This window comes from Myiozetetes cayanensis, unplaced genomic scaffold, assembly GCF_022539395.1.
Source record: "Myiozetetes cayanensis isolate MyiCay16 unplaced genomic scaffold, myiCay2020 scf6-25, whole genome shotgun sequence".
NCBI lineage: Eukaryota > Metazoa > Chordata > Aves > Passeriformes > Tyrannidae > Myiozetetes > Myiozetetes cayanensis.
The window spans coordinates 62979291-63002575 of NW_026087853.1; the positions used below are offsets into that span (position 1 = coordinate 62979291).

Consider the following 23285-nt stretch of genomic DNA (forward strand, 5'->3'; position numbering starts at 1 on the left):
TTTGACATTTGGCCACTGAGGACATTCGGCCTCTCCCAGTGCTGGGCTGGACACAGAGCTCCAACATTCCCCTGGGATTGCTGGATCTCCACAAAGCTGCTCCGCATTCTGACCGGCACCCACACCTCGACTCCTCCGGGAGGGAGGGAGGAGCCCTCACTGCCTGCAGTGATGAGACAGGAGGTTTGATACCAGATGAATCAACGATTCTGTTTCAAGTCAATACTCAAATTTGTAGCCTTTTGTTCCAAGGAAGATGTCAAATACTCAAAGAAGACATCATTAAATAAAAGTAGTGATAATTGCCTGCCTCTTTTAAAGAAGGGAAAATAGTTGACCCTGCATATAAATTTTCCCTCAAGGAATCCATTAGTCTCTTTTATGTTCGTTAGCACAGTTGGTTGTAATGATTCAGAGAATAAATGAACTAATGGCTTAAAGCTTGAGCTGGGCTGACAGACCTGAAAGGGCTGGAAAATTCATAAATAACTGCTTTGCTTCCTCTGCTCTCCAATGCTACCTCGACTTTTAGTGTGGAATGGTTTGGGTTGGAAGGGAATTGCAAGATAATCCAATTCCACCCCCTGCCACGGGCAGGGACATCTTCTACCAGCCCAGGTTGCTCCAAGCCCCGTCCAACCTGGCCTGGGACACTTCCCAGGGGGCTGCTGTCAGAGCTGGATGAATTCCTCAGGATCCCAGATTCAGGTGGCATCAGTTCAACTGGAGAAAGCAAAATCTCTCAACAGGCACCACAATCCTGGTCCCAAATGAACAGAGCTCGCTCAGAGTCACACTCGGTGTCATTTCAAGCGCTGAATATTTTGCACTCACAGAAGTCTCTTTGAGGCAGCCCAGAAATGCAGCTGCAGATGCTGTGTCACACCTGTACAGCAAACTGGGGTCACAGGGGCCTCCCAGAAATCTGGGATGAGAGCAGGCCATGGTCAGGCCCGAGCTGGGGGGTTCACCTGGAGAAGAGAAGGATCCAGGGAGACCTGAGAGCCCCTTGCAGGGCCTAAAGGGGCTCCAGGAGAGCTGGAGAGGGACTGGGGACAAGGCATGGAGGGACAGGACACAGGGAATGGCTTCAAACCGGTTTAGCTGGGATACTGGGAAGAAATTGCTGGCTGGGAGGGTGGGAAGGGGCTGGAAGGGATTTCCCAGAGAAGCTGTGGCTGCCCCTGGATCCCTGGAAGTGTCCAAGGCAAACAGGGATATCCTGTGGGGAGGAGGTTGCCCCTCAGTGATGGAGCTGGCAGGACCAGACCACACATTGCCAGGGCACCTCTTTGCCCTCTTAGTCTGTGAACTGAGAACCATGGAATATGCAGAGCTGGGATCCCCAAGGACCATCCAATCCAACCCCTGGCCCTGCCCAGGACACCCCAACAATCTCCCCCATCCCTCAGAGCGTTGTCCAAACCCTCCTGGAGCTCTGGCAGCCTTGGGGCTGTGCCCACTGCCCTGGGGAGCCTGTTCAGTGCCAACCACCCTCTGGGGGAAGAGCCTTGTCCTGAGATCCAACCTGAGCCTGCCCTGGCACAGCTCCAGCCATTCCTTTGAGTCCTTCCACTGGTCATGAGAGAGAATTCCTCAAGTCAGGAATATTTTATGACACCAACAACCTGCCCCTGACATTGCAGAGCTTCTGTAGCTGCAGAAGTGCAGGTGGTAACAACAATAAGTGACAATAACAGTAATAATCGTAGTGATAACAGTAATAATCATATAAATTACAACAAAGCTGACACTCTTCCCTCTGGATTCACGCCAACAGAACTGAAAAAAAACGAGCCAGCAAGGTGAAAAAGCCAAATTTCCCCTCATCCAACATTGTTAGCCAGGCCCTGAGAGACTGCTACAGTAATTAAATAAGCTATAAATTCACTCTATCAAATTAGCAGTGCACAAATATTTGTAAAGCCCGTGTTCTGGAATGCTGGAGGTGAGGAGCTCAGCACTGGAGCACAGTCATCCCCCTGCCCCCCTCTTTTTTCAGCTTGGAAGGAAAATGGGAGGAATAAATTATGCACTTACTGGGTGTTTGTTAATGGCTTTTCTTCTCCTCCTGAATATGGATTATTTATGTCTGTTAAAGAACAGCACAACCCAAGCTGGCCCTCAGCCTGCTCTCCTCGAGCAGGAAAAGGCAAGGTCACGCTGCAGAGGATGTGTTTCATCCTGAGTGCCTTTCCAGGCTAATTCCAGGCTAATTCCGTGGGCTGGTGGTGCAGATGGGAATGTCTCAGCACTCCTCACACACGTGGCAGGGCAGAGGGGGGTTATTTTGTGCTGTATTTTAGTTTGAGATGTAACAACATAGATAAAAAAATGAATGTACCTCACTCCCTCTTCTCCCCCACCAGAAGCTCATGGAAATTTAACAATCAATTTAGTACTGGAGACATGAACTTGGGTTTGGCTCCTTCTGGTTTTGTTTTATTTGGTTTGGGTTCAGTTTTTTTAATTGAAGGAGGATTTTTTTGCTGTTTCAAGCCCAGCTGCAGTTTTGCAGCAGCAATAAATAAATAAATAGCTGAAGAAACAAATAGAGCCCAGGGTGGCTCTGGCTCTGTTCCACAGCAGTTTTTAACTCCTTTCACCAGCTCCACCTCACCTGAAAGCACCAAGTGGAGCAGGAGACCGAGTGCTAGACATTATAATTAATAACTATGACTGTAGAAGGTAATCAATGACTACATGGATTATAACTAAGAGCTATAACTACATAAGAATATATGAATTACATATTATTATAATTAATAACATAAACTATATGACAAAAAATGACTATATGGATTATCACTAAGAGCTATAACTGCATGAGAATATATGAATTACATATGATTATAATTAATAACAACACCTGTATAAGTTAAATAATTAGTATATAGATTACAACTAATAAAATTACATAAGAATATATGAATTATATGTGAATTATAACTAAGATAAATAATAACTATATGGATTATAACCAATAACTATATATAAGAACATATGAATTCTAGGTGAATTATAATTAATAACTATATAAGACAAATAATGACTATATGGATTATAACTAATAACTACATAAGAATATATGAATTCTATGTAAATTATAACTATTAACTATAGAAGATAAATAATGACTGTATGGATTAAAACTACTAACTCTACATAGGAATATATGAATTACATATGAATTATAACTAATAACAATAACTATAGAAGATAAATAATGACTATATGGATTATAACTAATAACTATAACTACATAAGAATATAAAAGTTACATATGGATTATAACTAATAACTAACTATATAAGAATATATGAATTACCTATGATTATAACTAATAACTCTATAAATAATGACTATATGGATTATAACTAATAACTATAACTACATAAGAATATATGAATTACATATTAACTGTAAATAATAACTATATAAGATAAATAATGACTATATTGATTATATTTCTCATACCTTTGAGAGCTCATGGGAGAACCGGTTTTGAAGAGTTTGAACACTGGGAATAAGGTGACAGAGGAAGCCAGGTCAGATGGTTTCCCAAATAAAGCTTAACAAGGAGCCTTTAGGAAGCTGGAGAGACCCAAGGACCACAAAGTTCCCAAGCAGCATTACAGGATGGATAAGGCTGATGCACAGCTGAGCATGAAATAACTCTGTCTAATATAATTAGGGTGTAATGAGGAAACAATGGCTCAAAATGAAAGGAGCAAAGGAGAAGGAGTGTTCAGTATCACTTGTGGTATTAACAGGGCTCTCAACCATAATCATCTGCCCAAATATAACCTGGGCAAAGAAAAGCTTCTAGGAAGTTAGTAGAAAATAATTGCAAAAATTTCCAGTGCAAACACATGTAAAAGAGTGGGGCAAAAAATCCTAAACCCCAAAAACTTAAAAAAAACACCCACAAGTTGAAAAAATCAGGCTCAGCAGTCAGGTTAATTCATTTCTTCTAAGCTGTCTCTATAAAGAGAACTTCTTTGTGGAGACCAGGGACAGCACCCAGGGAAGGGCTGGAGCTGTGCCAGGGCAGGGTCAGGGTGGGATCTCAGGACAAGGCTCTTCCCCCAGAGGGTGGTTGGCACTGAACAGGCTCCCCAGGGCAGTGGGCACGGCCCCAAGGCTGCCAGAGCTCCAGGAGGGTTGGGATGATCCCTCAGGCACGGGGCAGGATTGTTGGGGTGTCCTGGATGATCCTTAGGGGGTCCCTTCCAACACAACCATCACCTGCATCAGTCATCAACTTGGGGATCACAAAAGCTTTGGAGATGAAGTTTAGGAGGAGGCAAAACAACGTGACCATTTGTAAGAGTGGAGAGAGACCTTGGGTGGAACGAGGTCAAACCCTCTTTGATGCCCCCAGAGGAGGCTCAGGTGCCACCACAGGGTCTGCCAGGACCTTCTGTCGGACCCCACGCTCAGGAGGTGGTTGGACAATGGGTTTGCACCGGGGCTGTGTGTGGAGTTACAGCTCTCTGGGATTAAAGCCCCGTGTTCAGGAGGTTGTAGGAATTTATCCCCCTTTTCTGAGTGTCCAGCACCAGGTCTCTTACCTGTGATATCTCTGGTATCGATCCCACATGTGCAGCTCCCTGATTGCCAGTTAATTAAGCGCTGTTAATAAATCAATAAACCACTTCAGCCCTGATTTGGTTGGAACTACGTGAGCCAGGCAGTTTTTTCCCTGCAGCAGTGGCTGGAACTGCCCTAAATCAGAGTAGAGAAAGGGATGGGAGGGGGGAAAACTCTGCTGCACCCACAGTTTGTAGTAGATGTTCATCTAAAAACTCCTAATTCAGCCAAAAACTGGAGCAGTGATGGACAGACAAGCAGGGGACTCCCAATCTGCCCACATTTCCTACTGGGATGAGGAGCATCATTTAACAGGAATATTCCAGAGTTATATGTTAAAAATCAAGAAATAAAAATAAAAACGCTCAACCTCATCCATTGCAAAGCTTGGAGGGAGCCTGGGAAATGCCTCTTACAGTTTACAGTGATGATGCAGCCAAGAGGGGAAGGAGAAGACAAGAGGTCTGATAATGGACCAGAAGTGTCTTCTGAGAGGCAAAGGGAGGGGAAAAATTAAACTAAAACAAACAAACAAACAAACCCCAAACTAAAGAAATAAACCCCAAGAAAACCCCCCCAAAAAACACACAAAAAAGGGGGGAAGTTACCATAGCAACCAGCACCACTTTTGCCAGAGAAAGGGAGGAAAGAATCGAAGATAAGAAAGAAGTAATCAGAGCAGCTTAAGGAATATAAAAAACAATAGGAATTGTTTATGAATTATATATGAGTCTGCTAAGAACTCTTATAAATCAATTCAGAGGAAGAGAGAAGCATTGACTGCATTTAAAGAAAAGATATTATTTGCATTCTAACACTTCCCTGTAAATTATGGATCTTTCTGTTTGGGAAACAACTCTGCGAAGTAAGTTGACTTCATGGAAGTCCAAATATTTAAATATAACTCCAAGTCCTGCTGCTTAAAGTGGTACAGGAGGGGCAACCAGCAATGTGGGAGAGTGGGCAGAGACACTTCAGTTCTCATGGGGCTCTTCCAAGTGCCCTGCAAAGGTCATGGAATGGCTTGGGTTGGAAATGACCTTCTAAACCATCCCATCCCACCCCCTGCCATGGGCAGGGACACCTCCCACCAGCCCAGAGCTGCTCCAACCTGGCCTTGGACACTTCCAGGGATCCAGGGGCAGCCACAGCTTCTCTGGGCAACCTGTGCCAGGGCCTGCCCACCCTCCCAGCCAGCAATTCCTTCCCAATATCCCATCTCTCCCTGCCCTCTGGCAGTGGGAAGCCATTCCCTGTGTCCTGTTCCTCCATCCCTTGTCAATGGTCTCTCTCCATCTTTCCTGTAGCTCCCTCAGGTCCTGGAAGGCCACAATTTGTCACCCCCAAAGCTTCTCCTCTCCAGGCTGAACAATCCCAGCTCTCTCCCCTCTCCTCCCAGCAGAGCTGCTCCATCCTCTGCCCATCCTGGGGCCTCCTCTGGACTCCCTCCAGCAGCTCCATGTCCCTCCTGTGCTGTGGAGAGGCTGAATCAGCCTGAAAAGGAGCTTGTCCTAAAAGGAGAATATTTTCTGGCACAAGGCAGAGTCACTTCGAGACACAAATTGTCAGCAGAGACCCAGTGGAACAAAAGCACTAAATATTCTGTGCAATGAGCTCTGGGCAGGAGCTTGGACCAGGTGACCCACTGTTGATAATCCCAGTGGGTCCCTTCCAACTCAAGACTATTCCAGGGTTCTCTGTCTCCCCCTGACTCTGTGGGCTTGGGCACCACAACAGCAGCTGTGGGCTCAGGTTTTCCCACCCTCTCCCCTTTAGTGTGACCAGGAGTGGTGAAGAGAACCAGGATGAAGTTCCCAACAGAGTTATTTCCCAGCAAACTCCCGCATGGAATGATCAGAGCGGTCAATTAAGGGCGTGGCAGGATTTGGGCCTCCCAGGCCACCAAGGTTTGACCCAGGGGGGTCTCTGAGTCTCAGCCACCAGGAGTGGAGGGAGATCCTTGAAATGCCACTTTGGGTCCCCCAAAGTGACCCCAGTGGGTTCCAGATGCTCAAGTGCTGTGCAAACTCCTCCCTGTCCCTCAGTCTCTTCCCTAAAATGTGCCAGGGAACGTTGTGCTGTTTTACATCACAGCAATGGATGTGCTGCACGCCAGATGGGTATAAACTACACAATCAATATTTCATATTTTCATATAAAATCTACGAGAACAGCGCAGCAGAACACAGCAGTGCTCCACGAGGGTGGGAATTCTTGTAAATGCATCAATTAAGTGAATTGGTTTTCGCTGTATGAAGTTCTGCTTCCCCCCCCAAGACAGCCTGGATGCCAAATTTCCCACCCCAGGGACATGGGAAATAACCCAGGGAGAAAGAATTTCTACAAAGGAAAGCTCCATGTTGAGCAAAGGGTGGATTTTCAAGACAACAACCACCTTACAGTGCATCCCCACTTACTTCTCGCTAATTTCACATTAATTTTCACACATTTCACTTAATGGAGCCGTTTCAAAAATAACATGGGGAGGGGGGGAAAGAGTGACAGGGGGAGCAAAGCACTTTATAATTTCTTTACAGGCTTTACCACAAAGCATTTGATGAAACAGAGGCAATTCATTAGTCAGGATGTGGCAACTGGGATGCTATTAAATAATAAAATGTCTTTACATAAACTGGAAAGTTCCCTAAATGTTCTGCTGCCTGAATCCAGCTTGCCACGAAAATTGCCAGCGATGGAACTATTTCAATTTAGAGTCAATAGAAATGACACCTCCATCTTCCTGATTCAACCCATAGAGGGGAACAGAAGTAATTAGGAAGAGAGTTCCTATCAATATTTACTTGGAAACAAAGTGTTTCAGAGATTAACAAGAAGAATCTCTGTTTTTTCCACAGGCATTTTGGTGACTGATGTTTAGCAGAGAGGCAGAGATGTCAGCCTGCACTGACATAATTGCAGGGTAAAAGACCCAAATATTCCAATTCATTAAGTAAATGATGAAAGAAAATGGGAGGGGAAAAAAAAAGGAGGATAAAGGACTTCAAGAGTGAATAAAGAAAATATACCCCAAACCAGATTATCACATCGACATTAGAGTCAAGGAACTTGATAAATCACAATTAAAGGCACCCACAGAGCACCAGGGAGAAACTCCTTGATGTCTCTCCAGGAACAGGGAATGAGGCTCATGGAAGCACAGACTGGGCTCCAAAGGGCCCCTGTTTTCCCATGGGATACCCAGTGCAGGTCTGGTTTAGATTTCCCAGCAACTCTCCCAAACTCCACCAGGATTCAGTAAATTATTCAATTTGAGGCCTCCAGGAGGGTTTGGAAAACGCTCTGAGGGACAGGAGGGGATTGTTGGGGTGTCCTGGGCAGGGCCAGGGGTTGGCCTGGATGGTCCTTGGGGTCCCTTCCAGCTCAGGCTATTCCATGGTTCTATTTACATCCTCGAATCAGTAAACCATTATTAATCAAGAATTTAGGTGCATGCACTGAGAAGTACCTAAAGGGGTGGGGTTTTTTCCAGAACTTTGCAGCTGTTGCAGGTCCCAGAACTCCGTGGAGGGTGAGCAGAGCTGGGGTTTTTAGGCTGAAGCCCCTTGGTAAGTGCAGCTCAATCCTCAGCCTGGCTTGGGCTCCCTTTGCCTCAGTCCAGCCTGGAGCCACCTTCCCCTGGGAGCAGCTCCCTCTGCTTTTGGATGTGCCACTTTTGGAATATCTGCAGGCAACGAGAGGGATGAGACTGAAAGTTTCATGGAAGATGAAGAGGCAAAGATTATTTCCCACCTCTTGCAGCCAGAAGGTGACAGCGACTGATCTTGTTTGTATTCTAATCAGTGCTTTAATTGCACTCTGGGGTTTTTTTCAGGGAAACACAAAGTATTTGAGGGAGTGTTTGCAACACTAAAGCACGGTGGTTCTGGGCAGAGCGTTCCCAGGGGTTGTTCTGAGAGCACAAAAACCAACTTGGCCAAGGCATTAATTAAATTTAAAAACCTAAATCGAGTTTGTTTGGTTCATAAATACAATGTATAGTCAGAAGGAGACAAAATATAAGTTAGCACTGCTCGAAGTTTGGAGAGTACAAGATCATTGCTTTTAAAATAAAGTCATTTTTAGGTCAATTCACCTTGGAGAGGAAAAAAATCAGAAATCTGATATTCTTAAGCAGCCAGGCAGGGACTGTCAGACCACATAAATTGCTAAAAATTTCTACCTGTGTCATTAAGAACTCAGATATTAAATATAAAAGGAAAACAAAAGTTCCCAGCACGTCCCACCCAGAGATTTGCAAGTGATTACTGGGAGTGTTTTGCTGTCAGACCACAGGGATAATCCCAAACATCTTGGCTTTGGGCTTTAATGGCTTATTTAATACAGGAATTGTGCTTCAAAATTGGTCCAGTTTTGGGAAACTTAAGGTATTGAAATTTAAACAAGATAGTTAAGACTGCAAACTGGCAAACTGGAGTGACTCAAATATTCACTTCAAATTACAATATTTCTATTTAAATTCTGATTTACTTTAGAGCATCCCACAAGGAGCATCCATTTCAATTCAAAGGAAGGGATGGCAGACAAAATTTGGATGAGTGGTCAAGGAAAGAAATCCCGGGAGTGGCTCCTCAGACCCTCGGGGTGGGACTGAGGGAGGGTTTCCCTTTTTGTTCATCATTAATTCTTTATGACTGAGGAAAAGGGCCCAAAGCCTGAAAAAAAAAGATAGAGCAGACCTTCAGTTTCCATAAATAATTGTTCAGCTTGGATGGTTCCAAATACCTTCAGATCAGCAAAAAATCCAAGGATTTTTAGGAGCTGCTGGGCCCATTTGTCTCTCTAAGTGTCCCACTGGCCTTGGAAATGCTCCCTGTTGATTTTTCTTGGAGTAATAGAGATTTTTCCCCACAGGAAAGAGCCACCTGGATTTACACTGAAGGAAAAAAAAAAAATGTTTCCATTCCTGGGCCATAAATCCTCTGGAATTTGTTCATTGAATCCATTAATAATTTCATGGGATGATTTATTCCCAAACCTAAAGAGCTCCGAGCAAAGCTCTGGAAAAGTGGATCATAAAGGGTGTTGATGGGATCCCAAAGGCTCAGCCAGAGCTGGAATAATGAGAATTTACATGAGTTTTTTCACTGGATTAACCAAGATGGGAAGGAACCTGAGCAATGCACGCAGCACAGGCATCAGCATAAATAAAATAAGAAATAAAACAACAAATAACAATAAATAATGTAAGAAATAAAATAAGAACTAAAATAACAAATAACAATAAATAATGTAGTAAATAAAATAAGTAATAACAATAAATAAAATAATAAATAAAATAAAAAAACATTTCCAGCGATGGTTTCTTACAAGGTCTTGTCTTCTTTAAGGTTAATCAAAGAACTTTAATCTTTAAATATATAATATATTATAATGTTATTATATTTTGATATATTTTATGTTATATAATAATCTATTATAATTCATAGATTAAAGGAGTATTTAAAAATATTGAATACCTTCTGACTAATGTCCACAGCTGAAAACAAACCCCAGAATTTGGGCTGGTTCTCAGCAGGATCCTGTTCCTTCAGGGACTAAAACTCAAGTTTATTAGAAAAATAAATACCCCACTTGAAAACTGAAACAAAACATGTACCTGTAGCAATGAAATTAAACTCCACTGCATCCAGCAGGAGCAGGAAAGTTAGTTGTCCAATTAATTTTTCATTTTATATTTAAAAAGAAAAAAATAAAAATCTCAGAGAAGCTGCATTTAACGTGCTGGCTGGGGGTGGAATGAATGCCCTGAAGGTGAGAAGGTTTTCCTTAGGAATGACAGAGCAAGGAACTCAGACCCATGGAATATTCGGAGTGCCCAGGAATCATGGAATTATCCTGCACAATAATCCCAGTCCTGAGCTCTGGGAGGCTGAGTGAAGGTGCTCAGGAGGAGCTCGGCAGGAGGAACCAGCTCCTTGGGGTCTGTTGGCTCTGGGAGGAGCACAGAGAGACCTGGGATCAGGGGATTGGGAAGGTTGGGAAAGCCCTGTAGGATCACCAAGTTCAACCATCAACCCACCAGCACCATCTCACCTCTAAACCACGTCCTCAGGAGCCACAGCCACGTGGTCCTTGGACACCTCCAGGGCTGGGCACTCCAAACCTCCCTGGGCAGCCCCTGCCAGGGCCTGACCACCCTTTCCAGGCAGAAATTCCTCCTGATATCCAACCTGAACCTCCTCTGGAGCAGCTTGAGGTTGTTTCCTCTTGTCCTGTGGAAAAATGCACGGGAAGACACCCAGAAAAGTGATTTTCCAGGCCTCTAAAAGCCTGAGTTACACCAGAATTCACTGGGAATGCAGCACACGTTGCCTGACAACATCCCTGCCTTTAACCACATCACAAATAAAAAACCCTGCCTGATTACTCACCTGAAAAATACACTTGTGCTGCGAGGCCAGTGCCTGCTCCAAGGAAAAATTCACACACTTTAAGTGCAGATTAAATTCTTAGATCACCTGGATCATAACCTGGATGTCACAGCCCATTAAACTTCCCTGGCAATCCCTGTATCCACCCTCCTGGCAGCGAGGAAATGGAAACCTTTCATTCTTTGCCCCAGGATGAGTCCTGTGCTACAGGAGACCCAAACTCCATGGATGGATGGGCAGGAACTGAAGGGATGACCCGCACCAGGCTGGGCAGAAAGCAGGAAAAAAACCACAACAACCTCTATTGATTCCACCCACTCAAAAAGTCCTGCATGACCTGCCCATTTATCCTGGAAGTGGGAACATCTGGAGGCATCTGGGAGGAGCAGCACCAAGGCCACCCCATCCACCTCCAGCTGGGCCAAATCTGGGCTGCTTCAACTTCCACCAGGAAAATACAGGCAGAAGGAGTGGGAGCAGCTGTGTCTGGAGGGGAATTCCTTCCTGGCACCTGCAAGCGATTGCCTGAAGCCATGAGATGGGAGATTTAATTTTAAACAGAACTTTTCCATGGTCAGAGAATTTCTTTTCCCTCCTCTCTTGCCCATGGACATGGGTGGAAGTTTGTGCAGAATCACAGACCCCAAAGACAAAGGATCATGGAGATTGAATGTAGGATTTTAACAGAACTACAGAACCATTTGGGATGGATTTGGGCTGTGGTAGCTACTCTGTGCAGTTTAAAAGCCATGGAATCATGGTCTGGGTTGGAAGAGATCCTAAAATTAATCCAGTGCCACCCCTGCCATGGACAGGGACACCTTCCACCAGCCCAGGGTGCTCCAACCTGGCCTTGGACACTCCCAGGGATCCAGGGGCAGCCACAGCTTCTCTGCCCAACCTGTGCCAGGGCCTGCCCACCCTCCCAGCCAGCAATTCCTTCCCAATCTCCCATCTCTCCCTGCCCTCTGGCAGTGGGAAGCCATTCCCTGTGTCCTGTCCCTCCATCCCTTGTCAATGGTCTCTCTCCATCTTTCCTGTAGCCCCTTCAGGTCCTGGAAGGTCACAATTTGTCACCCCAAAACTTCTCCTCTCCAGGCTGGACAATCCCAGCTCTCTCCCCTCTCCTCCCAGCAGAGCTGCTCCATCCTCTGCCCATCCTGGGGCCTCCTCTGGACTCTCCAGCAGCTCCCTGTGCTGGGAATGTTTAACCTACAGGGCAGAGCTGTCACAGCCCTCAAACCCTTGCCAGGTTCACACCTGCAGGAACGAGAGATCCTTGAGCATCCAAAGCACTTTTTGTTTAAAATGGTGCTTTCACAGTCGGTTCCTGCAGTGGGAGCCTTCCCACACAGCTCTGGGACAGCTACAGGACCTGCAGCCTCCCTCAGTCCCCCCCTCAGTGTCATTCCATTGTCACAGAGTCCTCCTATTTCCCTTTATTTTCTGAGGGATCCAAACCTTTTTTATCCCAACATCCCCCAGGCTCTGCTGCCCCCACTCCTGACAGCCCCCCTCGCTGTGCTCTGGTTCTCAGGGTGCTGCTGCTCCTGAGAACAGCACTAATATCCCATTTGCATCCCCAGCTCCTCTCAGGCAGCCTCATTATTCCCAAACATTGAACAGACTCCCAGGGATGCTTGTTCCCTGCCATGCTGGCCCTGATGTTCCCCAGACTGGATCAAATGGAAAATGCCAGGCTGCACTTTCACTCAGGTACACCCATAAATAAGTCTCTTTAATTAAAAACAGCTCTTGATTTTTATTTCTTCTTTTTTTTTTTTTTTTTTTTTTTTTTTTTTACATCAAGTCTTTCTTATCTTTCAAGTGGTCCACATTCCCTGGGAGCTCCAGATTATTATTCCTGTGTGTTCAGGCCCAGCAGGGAACAGGACTTGCACTGAGAAGGCTCTTGCTGGGAGAGCAGCAGGACCTATAATGCCAATTAGGACGAGGTTTAGAGGGATTTAAGCCTCAGTCAGTCCCTTCCAGAGCCTGCATGTGGGATGCAATTACCCCCATCAGCAATGGAGGCCATTTAGGACCAGGGGTTTTGAATATTTTATCCATTTAAGCAAAACAGGGCTTGGATTTGCCCAATTTCTCTCTTTGTGCAAGGAAAAGTGAGTCTGGGGACATCACTGACCCTTGGAAGGGTCTGATCAAGGCTATGAAATCAGGAAAAGGTGCAGGAGAACACCAGTGATGTCCACAAGGGAACTGGAGGAACAGCAGTTCCATTCCATTCCATTCCATTCCATTCCATTCCATTCCATTCCATTCCATTCCATTCCATTCCATTCCATTATTTCTTCCCAGCAGGTATCTGCCTGTGGGATCTCATGGGAAAAAAGTGGGAAAATGCAGACACCTTCCTCTATCCCAGGTTGCTCCAAGCCCTGTCCAGCCTGGCCTTGGACACTTCCAGGGCTGGGGCAAAACCTGAACCACGAGCCCAACTTTCTCTCCAAGCGTTTTTCCTGGCTGGAGTTTTTGGTGGCCACTGAATCTCCCCCCCCACTCAAGAAATATTCCCTCCAGACTCCCCCTCCCAGGGGAGCAGGAACAAAATGACCTTTTCTGGTGCCTCAGTTCCCCAGAAAATCCCACCACGTTTAAATAAACCAGTTTTCATTATGATCTCCACTGCCCTCCCAGCCCCTTTAAATGGGACACACATTCCAGGACTTATTAAAATGAGAGGACTGAGAGGTAAAAACGACTCCCAGAAGGGTTGTGTAATCCGTGTTCCCTGAGGAATTAGGCTGAAAATGCCAAGTATTACTGAGCACAGCAGAAACACACATTTTTGCTGCCCCCCCAAATAAATTGGGACTTAGATCCCTCATCAGAATGTCATTTTTGAGCTATTTTTTATTAATTTTCACAGCCTAATTAAGGAATATGAGAGAAGCCATTGTGCTCTGGTGGGATTAGAGCAAATAACGGGGATTATGAAAGGCCTGGAGCCACTCCAGTAATACTTTAATCCCTGCAAATACACCCCTGTCCTCCTGGCATTAAGGAAAATGAGGCAACATGCCAAAAAAAACCCCTCCAACATGAATAAAAAGCATTCCCTAGGGAGACAAATCTGACAGTCCTGGCAGCTTGACATGTTGTGCCACTTCAGAAGACAACAGCTCTCCAAAAATAAGCAGCTGTTTAGGATCAGACACTGCATGTTCAGTCCATCCTACAGGTTAGGCTTGGTCCCAGCTCGTGTTAGTCTGGAATGGCCCCATTCCCACAGGTAAAGTTCCCAAAGATCAGTTCAAATCTATCCATCAGGCTTAATGCTGGTGGTTTTGGGGAAAACAGTGCAAAAATCAAACATTTTTTGCATAGATGTGTCCAGCAACTTCCACAGATCTTTATGGAGTGGGGTGGGGTGGGGTGGGGACAGTGAGGATCCAGTTTTGGTCCCCGAGGGAGATGAGAGACAGGGTGGAAACTGCAGGGAATGCTGCAGAACATCTCTGGGGTGTGAACACAGGTAAATAACCCAGGGTGTGCCAATTGTACTCCCAGATCAGGCTGGACAGGGCTTGGAGCAGCCTGGGACAGGGGGAGGTGTGGCACAACCAGGGGGTGGCACTGGCTGGGCCTTGAGTCCCTTCCAACCCAAAGCAGCCTGGGATTCTGTGGTTCTACCAGAAACAAGCACAAAGCAGGCTGTGTCCACACCCCGTGGGATGTGCCCCTGGGGCTCCTCTTGGCCCAGTGTGGAGCCAGGGTCTCATTCCCACCAGAGAAGGGGGAGCAGCTCAATGTGTAACAAAGAAAGTGCTTCACCCCATCCCTCAACACCCCTGGACAAGGACATGTGGAATGGTTTCAGGGTCTGAGGTCCAGGATTTTTTTCAGCTGAAAAAAAAAGAGACCATTCCTTTTTAAGAGACCTTTTCCTGTTGGTTTTTTTTTAAGCAGTGAATTCCAGAGCGCTGCTGTTCGTCACCGTCTGCGTTGGAGGCCACCGGAGAGCAAGGCTTGTCTTGGAAACTCTCGAGTTTTATCTCCTGACTGGATTGGAAGGTGTGCTCGGCAGCTGACAGCTGACAGTCACAAATCTGATCAGCAGGATGATGGAGGCAACCACCGGAACGGGAGAGGGCAGGGAAATGTCAGCGTTTGCAAAACACCACGAGGTACAAAGTGAGCTTTTATTGACATGGGCTGTGGTGTCATTTCAGCTACAGCAAAAACAGATCTAAATTCTGGAGGGCTGTGAGAAGGTTTAGCCCCACACAGACCAACAGCAGGGTGGGCACAGCCCCAGGGCAGGGACTGTCCCTGTGCTGGCACTGCTGGGATGGCACCTCCAGTGCTGGGGGCACTTCTGGGACCCTCAGAGAGAGACCTGGAGGGGCTGGAGGGTGTGCAGGGAAGGGAACGGAGCTGGGAAGGGGCTGGAGCAGCAGGAGCAGCTGAGGGAGCTGGGGGGCTCAGCCTGGAGAAAAGGAGGCTCAGGGGGGACCTTCTGGCTCTGCAATCCCTGACAGGAGGGGGGAGCTGGGGGAGGGTCAGGCTCTGCTCCCAGGAACAGGAACAGGAGGAGAGGAGAAGTTTGGGTTGGATATTGGGAAAATTCCCTCCTGGAAAGAGTTTTCCAGCCCTGGCACAGCCGGGTGGAGTCCCCATCCCTGAAGGGATTTAAAGGCTGTGTGGATGTGGCACTTGGGGCAGTGATGGCCTTGGCAGTGCTGGGGAATGCTTGGACTTGGTGATTCCTGCAGCAGGGCCAGGTGGAATCTGGAGGGCCTGTGCTGCCCCACACCAGGACACGGGGAGAGCTCCATGTGCCCATCCTATCCATGTGCCCATCCCATCCGTGTGCCCATCCCATCCGTGTGCCCATCCCATCCGTGTGCCCATCCCATCCGTGTGCCCATCCCATCCATGTGCCCATCCCATCCCAGCCACTGGGGGAGCAGCCCTGGAGCAGCCTGATCTGCCACAGCACACCCATCCCCACCCAGCTTTCCCTTGGTTTGCTTCCCAGGGGTCAGAAGGGCGTTATGGAAAGGCAAAGAAATGGATTTTGCCCCTCAGGTTGTAGGGCTGGATAAAAACCTTGTTGGGCTGCTGGGAGCGCTTCAAGGAAGGAATTGCCCCAGTGGGTAAGAGAGGGGCCAAGGACTCTTCGGGGCCTGGATAAAACCTCACCCTACTTAGCAAGAGGTGGAGGGATGAGGAGACAAATTCCTCCTTTTTTACATCTCTCAGGAAGGCAGGGACACATCCAGAGAGAAATATCCCCCATCAAACCCAGTCCCTCCCAGCTGATCTCCACTCCTCACCCCAGTGGAGCAAAAAGGCAGCCAAGGAGGAGAAGACAAGAAAATATTGCTGGCAACTGAAAAGGTGCCCAAAATTCCAGAGTGCTTTCTTTTTTGTTTTGTGTTTTTTTTTTTTCTTTATAAAATGTACATAAAGAACATAAACCCTTTGAGGTAAAAGTGAGACCAGTTTGTAATTCAACCAGATACAGAAACGACAATGACAAAAAATAAATCTACAGTGGGTGTGCTAGTAAAATAAGAGAGCAGGTTTGGGCTATGTACAATACTTGAGATTGTTAAAATGTAATCCTCAGCTTATGTACATTAAATACATACAATTACAGCTATTTATACCATATTTACAGACACAAACACATTGTTTCCCCCTCTGCAGTTGGTTGTGTGCAAGCAGCTCATCTGATCTTTCCTGAGAAGGTGCTGAGGCTGTTAATTCTTCATTCTGAATTTCTTCAATCTCTTCTGTGGTCAGATCCATCAAAAACAAGTCAAGAGATGGACAGTTGTTGCAGTGATGCCTTTTTCCCCGCCCCCATCTGCAAACCTCCAGCCTGTAGAAGGAGAGGACTTGTTCCATGCAAGGATCCCAGATTCCAAGGGATTGCTGTGGAGATTCCTCCAGTTGTCAGCCACGACCTTAACTGGGAGCAAAGCTACTTTAATGTTCACCCGTCCAACATTCCAGCCTCTTTCTCAGTGGAAATAAAAACCACACAGAGAGTAGAAATGGAAGGAAGTTGGTTGCAAATCACCTGCCACAGGTCCTTGGAAGGCTCCCACACGGTGACATTCCACCATGTCACACAAGAACCAGGCAGGAGGGACCACGCCAGGATGCAGGAGACCCATCTGCAGAGGGAGTGCCAACACAGTGCTCCTGTTCGTGTCTCAGCTCCTTGGCAGGCACCTGAGATGGATTTTCCAATGGTCAGCCTTTGGAAAGGGCTGCCCAGGGAGGTTTGGGGTCCCCATTCCTGGCAGGGTTTCACAGCCCCGTGGATGTGGCCCTTGGGCACAGGGGTCAGTGGTGGCCTCGGCAGTGCTGGGGATGGGTGGGAAGAGCCACCTCCTACTCTCTGAGGTGATTCCCACCCCAAATGAGTCCATGATGATTAGGGTGCTCTCAGTGAGTCACAGACTGTGGCCAATGACTGGGGGATCGTTGGGCTTGGGTGGGTTTGGGTGCTGAGGAGGGAATCACTCCCGTGTGTCCAGAGTTGTTTGTTCTCCAGGGACTCAGCTCAGCTCGTCCTCACTGGAGCACCTGGATTATAACACAGCTGGGAAGGGTCCAAGGCCAGGCTGGACAGGGCTTGGAGCACCCTGGGCTGGTGGAAGGTGTCCCTGCCCAGAGCAGGGGGTGGCACTGGATGGGCTTTGAGGTCCCTTCCCACCCAAACCACTCAAAAATTCCATGGGAGAGCTGGTTTTATTCAAAGAAACCTCAGTGAAACCCCTGAGCCTCGCTCTCCAGAGACTCACAGGGCTAAGTGGGGCGGCAGCTTCCCAGACTTTGGATCTGGTGTTCCTGGGAGGAAATGCAACAAGATTCCCATGATACAAACCTTGGAGTCCAAGCTCTCCAATCTGACAGATAAAAAAGGAAAACTAAACAGTATTTTAATAAGTCACAGCAGGGTGTACAATCCCAAGCTCCCTGTATTTGGGTTAATGATAGCTTGAATTTGTTATTATTTGACTTTTCTGACCCAGAGATACAAATACTGTAAAAAGAAACAGCCAAAAAGGGGGACCTGGAGCCGTCAGGGGGTACAGAGGGACAGGACTTCAATACCAGAAAGGGATAAACAGGAATAAACGATGCTAAACAGGTACCAAGAATGGAGTTTTTTGACAAATATCCCCACAGCAAGGTCTTGCAACAGCCTTACAGTCAGTGTAGAGGGCAAAACCCAAACACATCCCCTCATTGTGCCTTTAAATTGGTTTTAATTGGATTAATTTGCGAGGTCGGTGGGTGCTGCCAGCAGCACATCCCTCCCATCCCAAATCCCACCAGCACCTACACTAAGGCACATTCCCAGGGCATTTATGGGGTGACACCAGCCAGGGCTTTAGGGAAAGGTGACCTAAAACTTGAGAGCTCTGCAAGTCCCACGACTGCAGGATTGCATGTGCTGTAGGTCCCGAAATTCCTTTGCCCAAGGGAGAATGAAATGGTTGAATTCCCTCCTTCCTGCCTGGCTCTGCCATTGTGGAGCTGTAAATGCTCCTGCAGCGCTGCTTTTTTTTGCAAAAATTAAGAAGAAAGGGGAAAAAAAAGAATTTGAAATGTAAAAATAACCTTTTTATAGCTTTTTATAGTTTTATGGGAAAATCCAAGAATTAATCCAGATGGCACCCAATCTCTTTATTAGCACAGAGAGGCAGAGAGTGCTTAAAATACCAAACTGTATCTTATTTTTATTGAACTGCTCTAAAGAGCCGTTTTCCTGATGGATCACAGCTCTTCTTGGGGAGGAAGAGAGTTTCAATTCCCCTTCAACACATGAAAAAACATCCCCAGTGAGTAAACCCTCCAAAAATAAACCCAGGGAAGCCTCTTCCACTTTTTTCCATGGGAAAAAAAAGCCTGATCCTTCTGCCTTAAACTCCTCAGCACAAAGGGATTTCACTGCCCTTACAGGGAAATGAGGAAAAAAAAAAATCTTAAACTTTGTTTTAAAGTTTGGGGATCCCAATCACCCCCAAAAGGTGATTCTTTGAATGGGGCAGAGGTTCCAGTGCTGGATGGCAAGAAGGAAAGCTCTGGCAGGACTCGTGGTGGGCTGGAAGGTGCAGCTCCATCTCCTTGGGGTGAACCAGCAGCTCCTCTCCCAAAGGAAGGGGAAATTCCACATGTTCAGTATTTGATGTCCAGTTTAAAACTACACCAGAGACATTATTAGAGGGGATAACCCCGAACTGGGTCAGAGGGTTTTCAAATTTCCCAGGAGACCTTCCAGTTCCAACTCCCTTTGTCCGATTGCTGGTCCAAACCCCTTACAAATGCTGCATCCATTTTCACCACAAAATGAACAAATAAAATAAAAAGCAAGTCTAGGGAATGCATAGCTCCATTTGTTCTTCTTATTCGTGGCCTGGAGTAAAATCCCACTGCCCTTTCCAGTGGTTTATATTGGGAATGTGGAGGAAGATAACGCTGCTCCTAAGTCAACACTGGAGAGAGAAAAGCAGCTTTTCTTTGCACCTTCTGCCCCCAGGCAGAGTAAAAGTGGAAAAAGGATGGGAAATAAATTCCCTTTCACTCAAAGACCTGGGCTTTTCAGGACAAACAGATTATCCTGCCCTGGAAGAAGATGTCTGTGGTCTTTGGCTGTCGATCAAAACCCTTTATCCAACAGAACATGAGTGAGGGAAAGAAAAAATCAGCACGGAAAGAGGGACCAGGGATTTCAGCCTGGAGCCTCAGCTTGGGATCTACACAAGCAACCAGGATCTCCATTCCCTTATCTTCAGGCTGTCTCTGCTCAGCTGAGGACACTGCAGGGCACTTCCCAAGCCTCCCTTCCCATGGAGTCACACCCTCACCAGCAGCTCTGCCCGGTGCTCGGAACACTCTTCTCCTGGTCCCTGCTGGGCGATGGCATCCAAGGTGCAGTTCATCTGGAGTCTATTTCTGGGAAACCAGGCAGATACTTCGAAGGAAATGGGATGTTTCACCTGCTCCTTCAACCTGGTTTCATGGAAAGCATCCCCTCCTGTAGAGGGGGGTGGAACGAGATGAGCTGTAAGGTCTCCTCCAATCCAAACCATTCTGGGAATCTGGGATTCTGTGAAAATGATTGACAGGTTGCCACTCTTTTTTTCCATAGTCCAGGAATATTCCAGGCTCAGGACAGTGAAGTTGTGCATCATAAAACCCAGCAGGACCGGGGCTGCCAGTGTGGCCAAGCGAGAGCACTCGTGCCCATCCCCACCCAGGCTGTGGGACCTCCTGCAGTGCCTGCTGAGGCTCCGGCCTGGAGCATCCCTGCAGTGCTGCTCCTGCCAGAAAACGAGGGAAAAAGGAGCCACCCACATCACACATGGGCAGAGGCAGGATGAGAAATGCAAGAGGAGAACGAATCCACTTCTGTCAGGGCTCCCGGTGCCCTCAGGCAAAGCCAGACCCTTCCAGAGGCCCAAAGTGCCTCCAGAGGAGCCTCCTGGACCATCCATCAGTTCTGTGGCTTTCCCAGGACATCAGCAGGAGGAGACACATCCAGGCTTGGATTCCACACGCCCTGAGTAATGAGCCAACAACTCAAAAATCTGCATCAGGGTCTCACCATACCTGACTTGGTCCTCCATCCATCCATCCATCCATCCACCAGCAAAATCCGGTGCTTCCAACTGGGAGTTTGGTGGTTTGTGTTTTTAAGGGTGCCAGATCCCACAGTCCATCCAAACCAGAGCTCCCACCATCTTCCAGACACCACAAAGTGCCTACAAACCCGGGAGCCAATATCCTGGGAAAGCTGCAGCCCCCCAGCATCACCAGTATGGACCACTACACCTTCAGACACCACCAGTTTACGAAGGCACAGCCCCGGCCAGGCCATTTTGGGGCTCACTGCTCAACAAACACACACACCACTTGTCATAACCTTACCTGGAAAGAGGCTTTATTGAACAGCTGTAAAATTATCTCTTCAGTTGAATTACTGAATTTGCACAAACATTTCTCTACAGAATAAAAAAAAAAAATCAAGCCTTGTCATTGTTTTACTGCATCTCGTTGTGCTTTTTATACTCATATTTGCAAATATTCTCCTCGTTTGTTTGTTTTCACGTTTTTACTCCAATTTATTTGCATATCAGGTGTTGGGGTTTTTTTTCAATCCTAGGGTGTCGAGAGAACACAGAATAATAATAATAATTATAATAATTATAATAATAATACTCTCCCTTAGACAAAAGTCCTCTTTTTCTTTTTTCCTTTTTTTTTTCTCTCTTTTTTTTTTTTTTTTTTTTAAATGAAGTTAAAAGCTGAGATAATTTAAGGAAAAAGGTCTTCAAATTGTCATAACCAACTGGAAGGGAACTTCTTTACAATGCAGTGGAAAACCGGCTGGCTAACGGCACGCGTTGGGGCGGCTCCAACCCACGCTGTTGTTGGGTGTTTTGTTGTTTTTTTTTTCCTTGTAAAAGTGGGAATTTTTTTTTATTTTTGAAAATTTTTTTAACCTTTTTTTGTCTCTCTTTTTTTTTAATTTTGCTACAATAACAAAAAATAACCTCTGGTGCCCAGCGCCGAGCGTGGCCCGGGGGGGCGGCACAGCCCCCTCGGCGCATCGAGCTTGGCGGTTCCTCGCGGCGGGGGGAGCTTTGGGAACCTTCCCCCCTCTCCCCACGACTCCCCCTCGTCCCGTGGAGGGCGGCAGCGAGGAAATCCCCCCCGTGTCTCCCCACCTGCTGCGCTCAGCGTGCGTCTCAGCAGCCTCACCCGCCGGAGAACCCCAAAACGGAGGAGGGAAAAGCGCTGCTCCCGTGCCCGGGCCCCACGGGAGGTGTTTGCCCACGCAGGAGAAGCTGAAAGGCCGTGGCCTTCTGGGAGGTCACACCAACAAATCCCTCATCCCAAAGAGGGCTCAGGCAGCAGCTTTGAGGTCCATCCCATCCATCCAGCCATCCGTCCATCCATCCGTCCGTCCATCCCCGGGAGCGGCTCCGTCTCTCCTTGCCCTGCACACCCAGGCTCCGTAGCTTGTTTAGAAAAGAGTTTGCACAACCCACGTTTTTACAGCAGTGCGAGCTTCCTTCTGAAACCATCATTCTTCTGACATTTATATCTCTTTTTTTTTTTTTTTAACATTTTTAAATATATTTCGCGTTTGTTTGTGTTTTTTTTATTTTTATAATATTTTTTCCCTTTTTTTTTTTTTTTTTTTTTTACATCAGGCTTGTTTCATTGAAGGCACTTGGTTTCCATGGCAATTTATAAAAGACGGTGGTTTGGTTTCTTCCCTTCGTCGTCGGCTCGGATGACTCGGGCGGGGGGAGGAGGGGAGAGGAGGGGGCGAGGTGGCCGCAAGCAAACTCCAAAAAGCCCGTGAAACGTGTAAGCCCAGGAGGGGGCACATCCCGGCTGGGAAATGCATGCAAAGAGGAGACAGCACACAGTTCTCAAGCAGAGCCATGAGAAATGAAACAGGAACGTCTTAAAACCAGCTCCGATCCCGGGTTATTCCCTAGGGGAGGTGACAGCCAAGAGTAGGAAGGGCCTACGTTTGTTTTAACTCTACACTAAAAACCTTCTGCGAGGGGAAATGAATGCCAGCTCTTCACATACCCTGTTTACAGTGAGGTGTTTCTCTCTCTCTCTCTCTTTCTTTGTTCTTTATTTCCTCTCTCCTTTTTCGTTGTTTTTGGCAGGCCATTAGGTTTCCATGGTAACAAGCAAACTATTCATTTGAAACAAAACCAGCCATGACTTTGTGCTTTGACAAGGGTTTCTATAGCTCTTTGCCCAGAGTTCAACCAGACGATGCTGAATTCATTAGTGACCACAAAAGCACCTGAAGGTCTCTTCCTTCCTCAGGCCAGATCCCGTCCTCACACGTGGCTCGTGGTGAGTTACACTCCCGTGATGCCTTTTATGTCCCCAGTGCTTTCTTAATTACCTCTGTTTGTTTGTTTGTTTTAATTATTTATTTACGTATTTATTTAACTTTCGAGTCAGTCAGTGGAGGAATCTTTGGTAGTTTGTTTTTAAATGTCCATTTTACAAAGACTCTTTCTTCATGCCAGTGCCTGGTGAATCTTTTGTAGCCTCTGCCAGGATAAGGTCACCTCTGATGACTTAAGACAGACATGAGGATGAGAAGTGGGAGGAGTCGTATATGTGATAATGTCCCAACAGCACCTGATCGTAAATCTACAGAAAGAGGGGGAAAAAGGACAATTAAAGAGCTGCCCAGACACACTCAGAACTCTACAAGGCTTAGAAAATTGAGGGCTCAGCCACCACCTCTCAGCTAGATAGGGCAGAGACACC

The 23285-nt window shown here is 46.8% G+C and overlaps 2 protein-coding genes across 4 annotated transcripts in view; one reads left to right on the forward strand and one right to left on the reverse strand.

Moving 5' to 3' along the window:
- FANCM (FA complementation group M) overlaps positions 1-23285 on the forward strand; it is a 316043-nt gene that overhangs the window by 256466 nt on the left and 36292 nt on the right. The window lies entirely within an intron of this gene.
- The window catches only part of MDGA2 (MAM domain containing glycosylphosphatidylinositol anchor 2), a 256870-nt gene continuing 250017 nt past the window's right edge, over positions 16433-23285 (reverse strand). The window contains 1 exon segment of the mRNA XM_050335716.1: positions 16433-23165. Within this exon segment, the coding sequence (XP_050191673.1) occupies positions 23077-23165 (89 nt within the window). The 3' untranslated portion in view covers positions 16433-23076.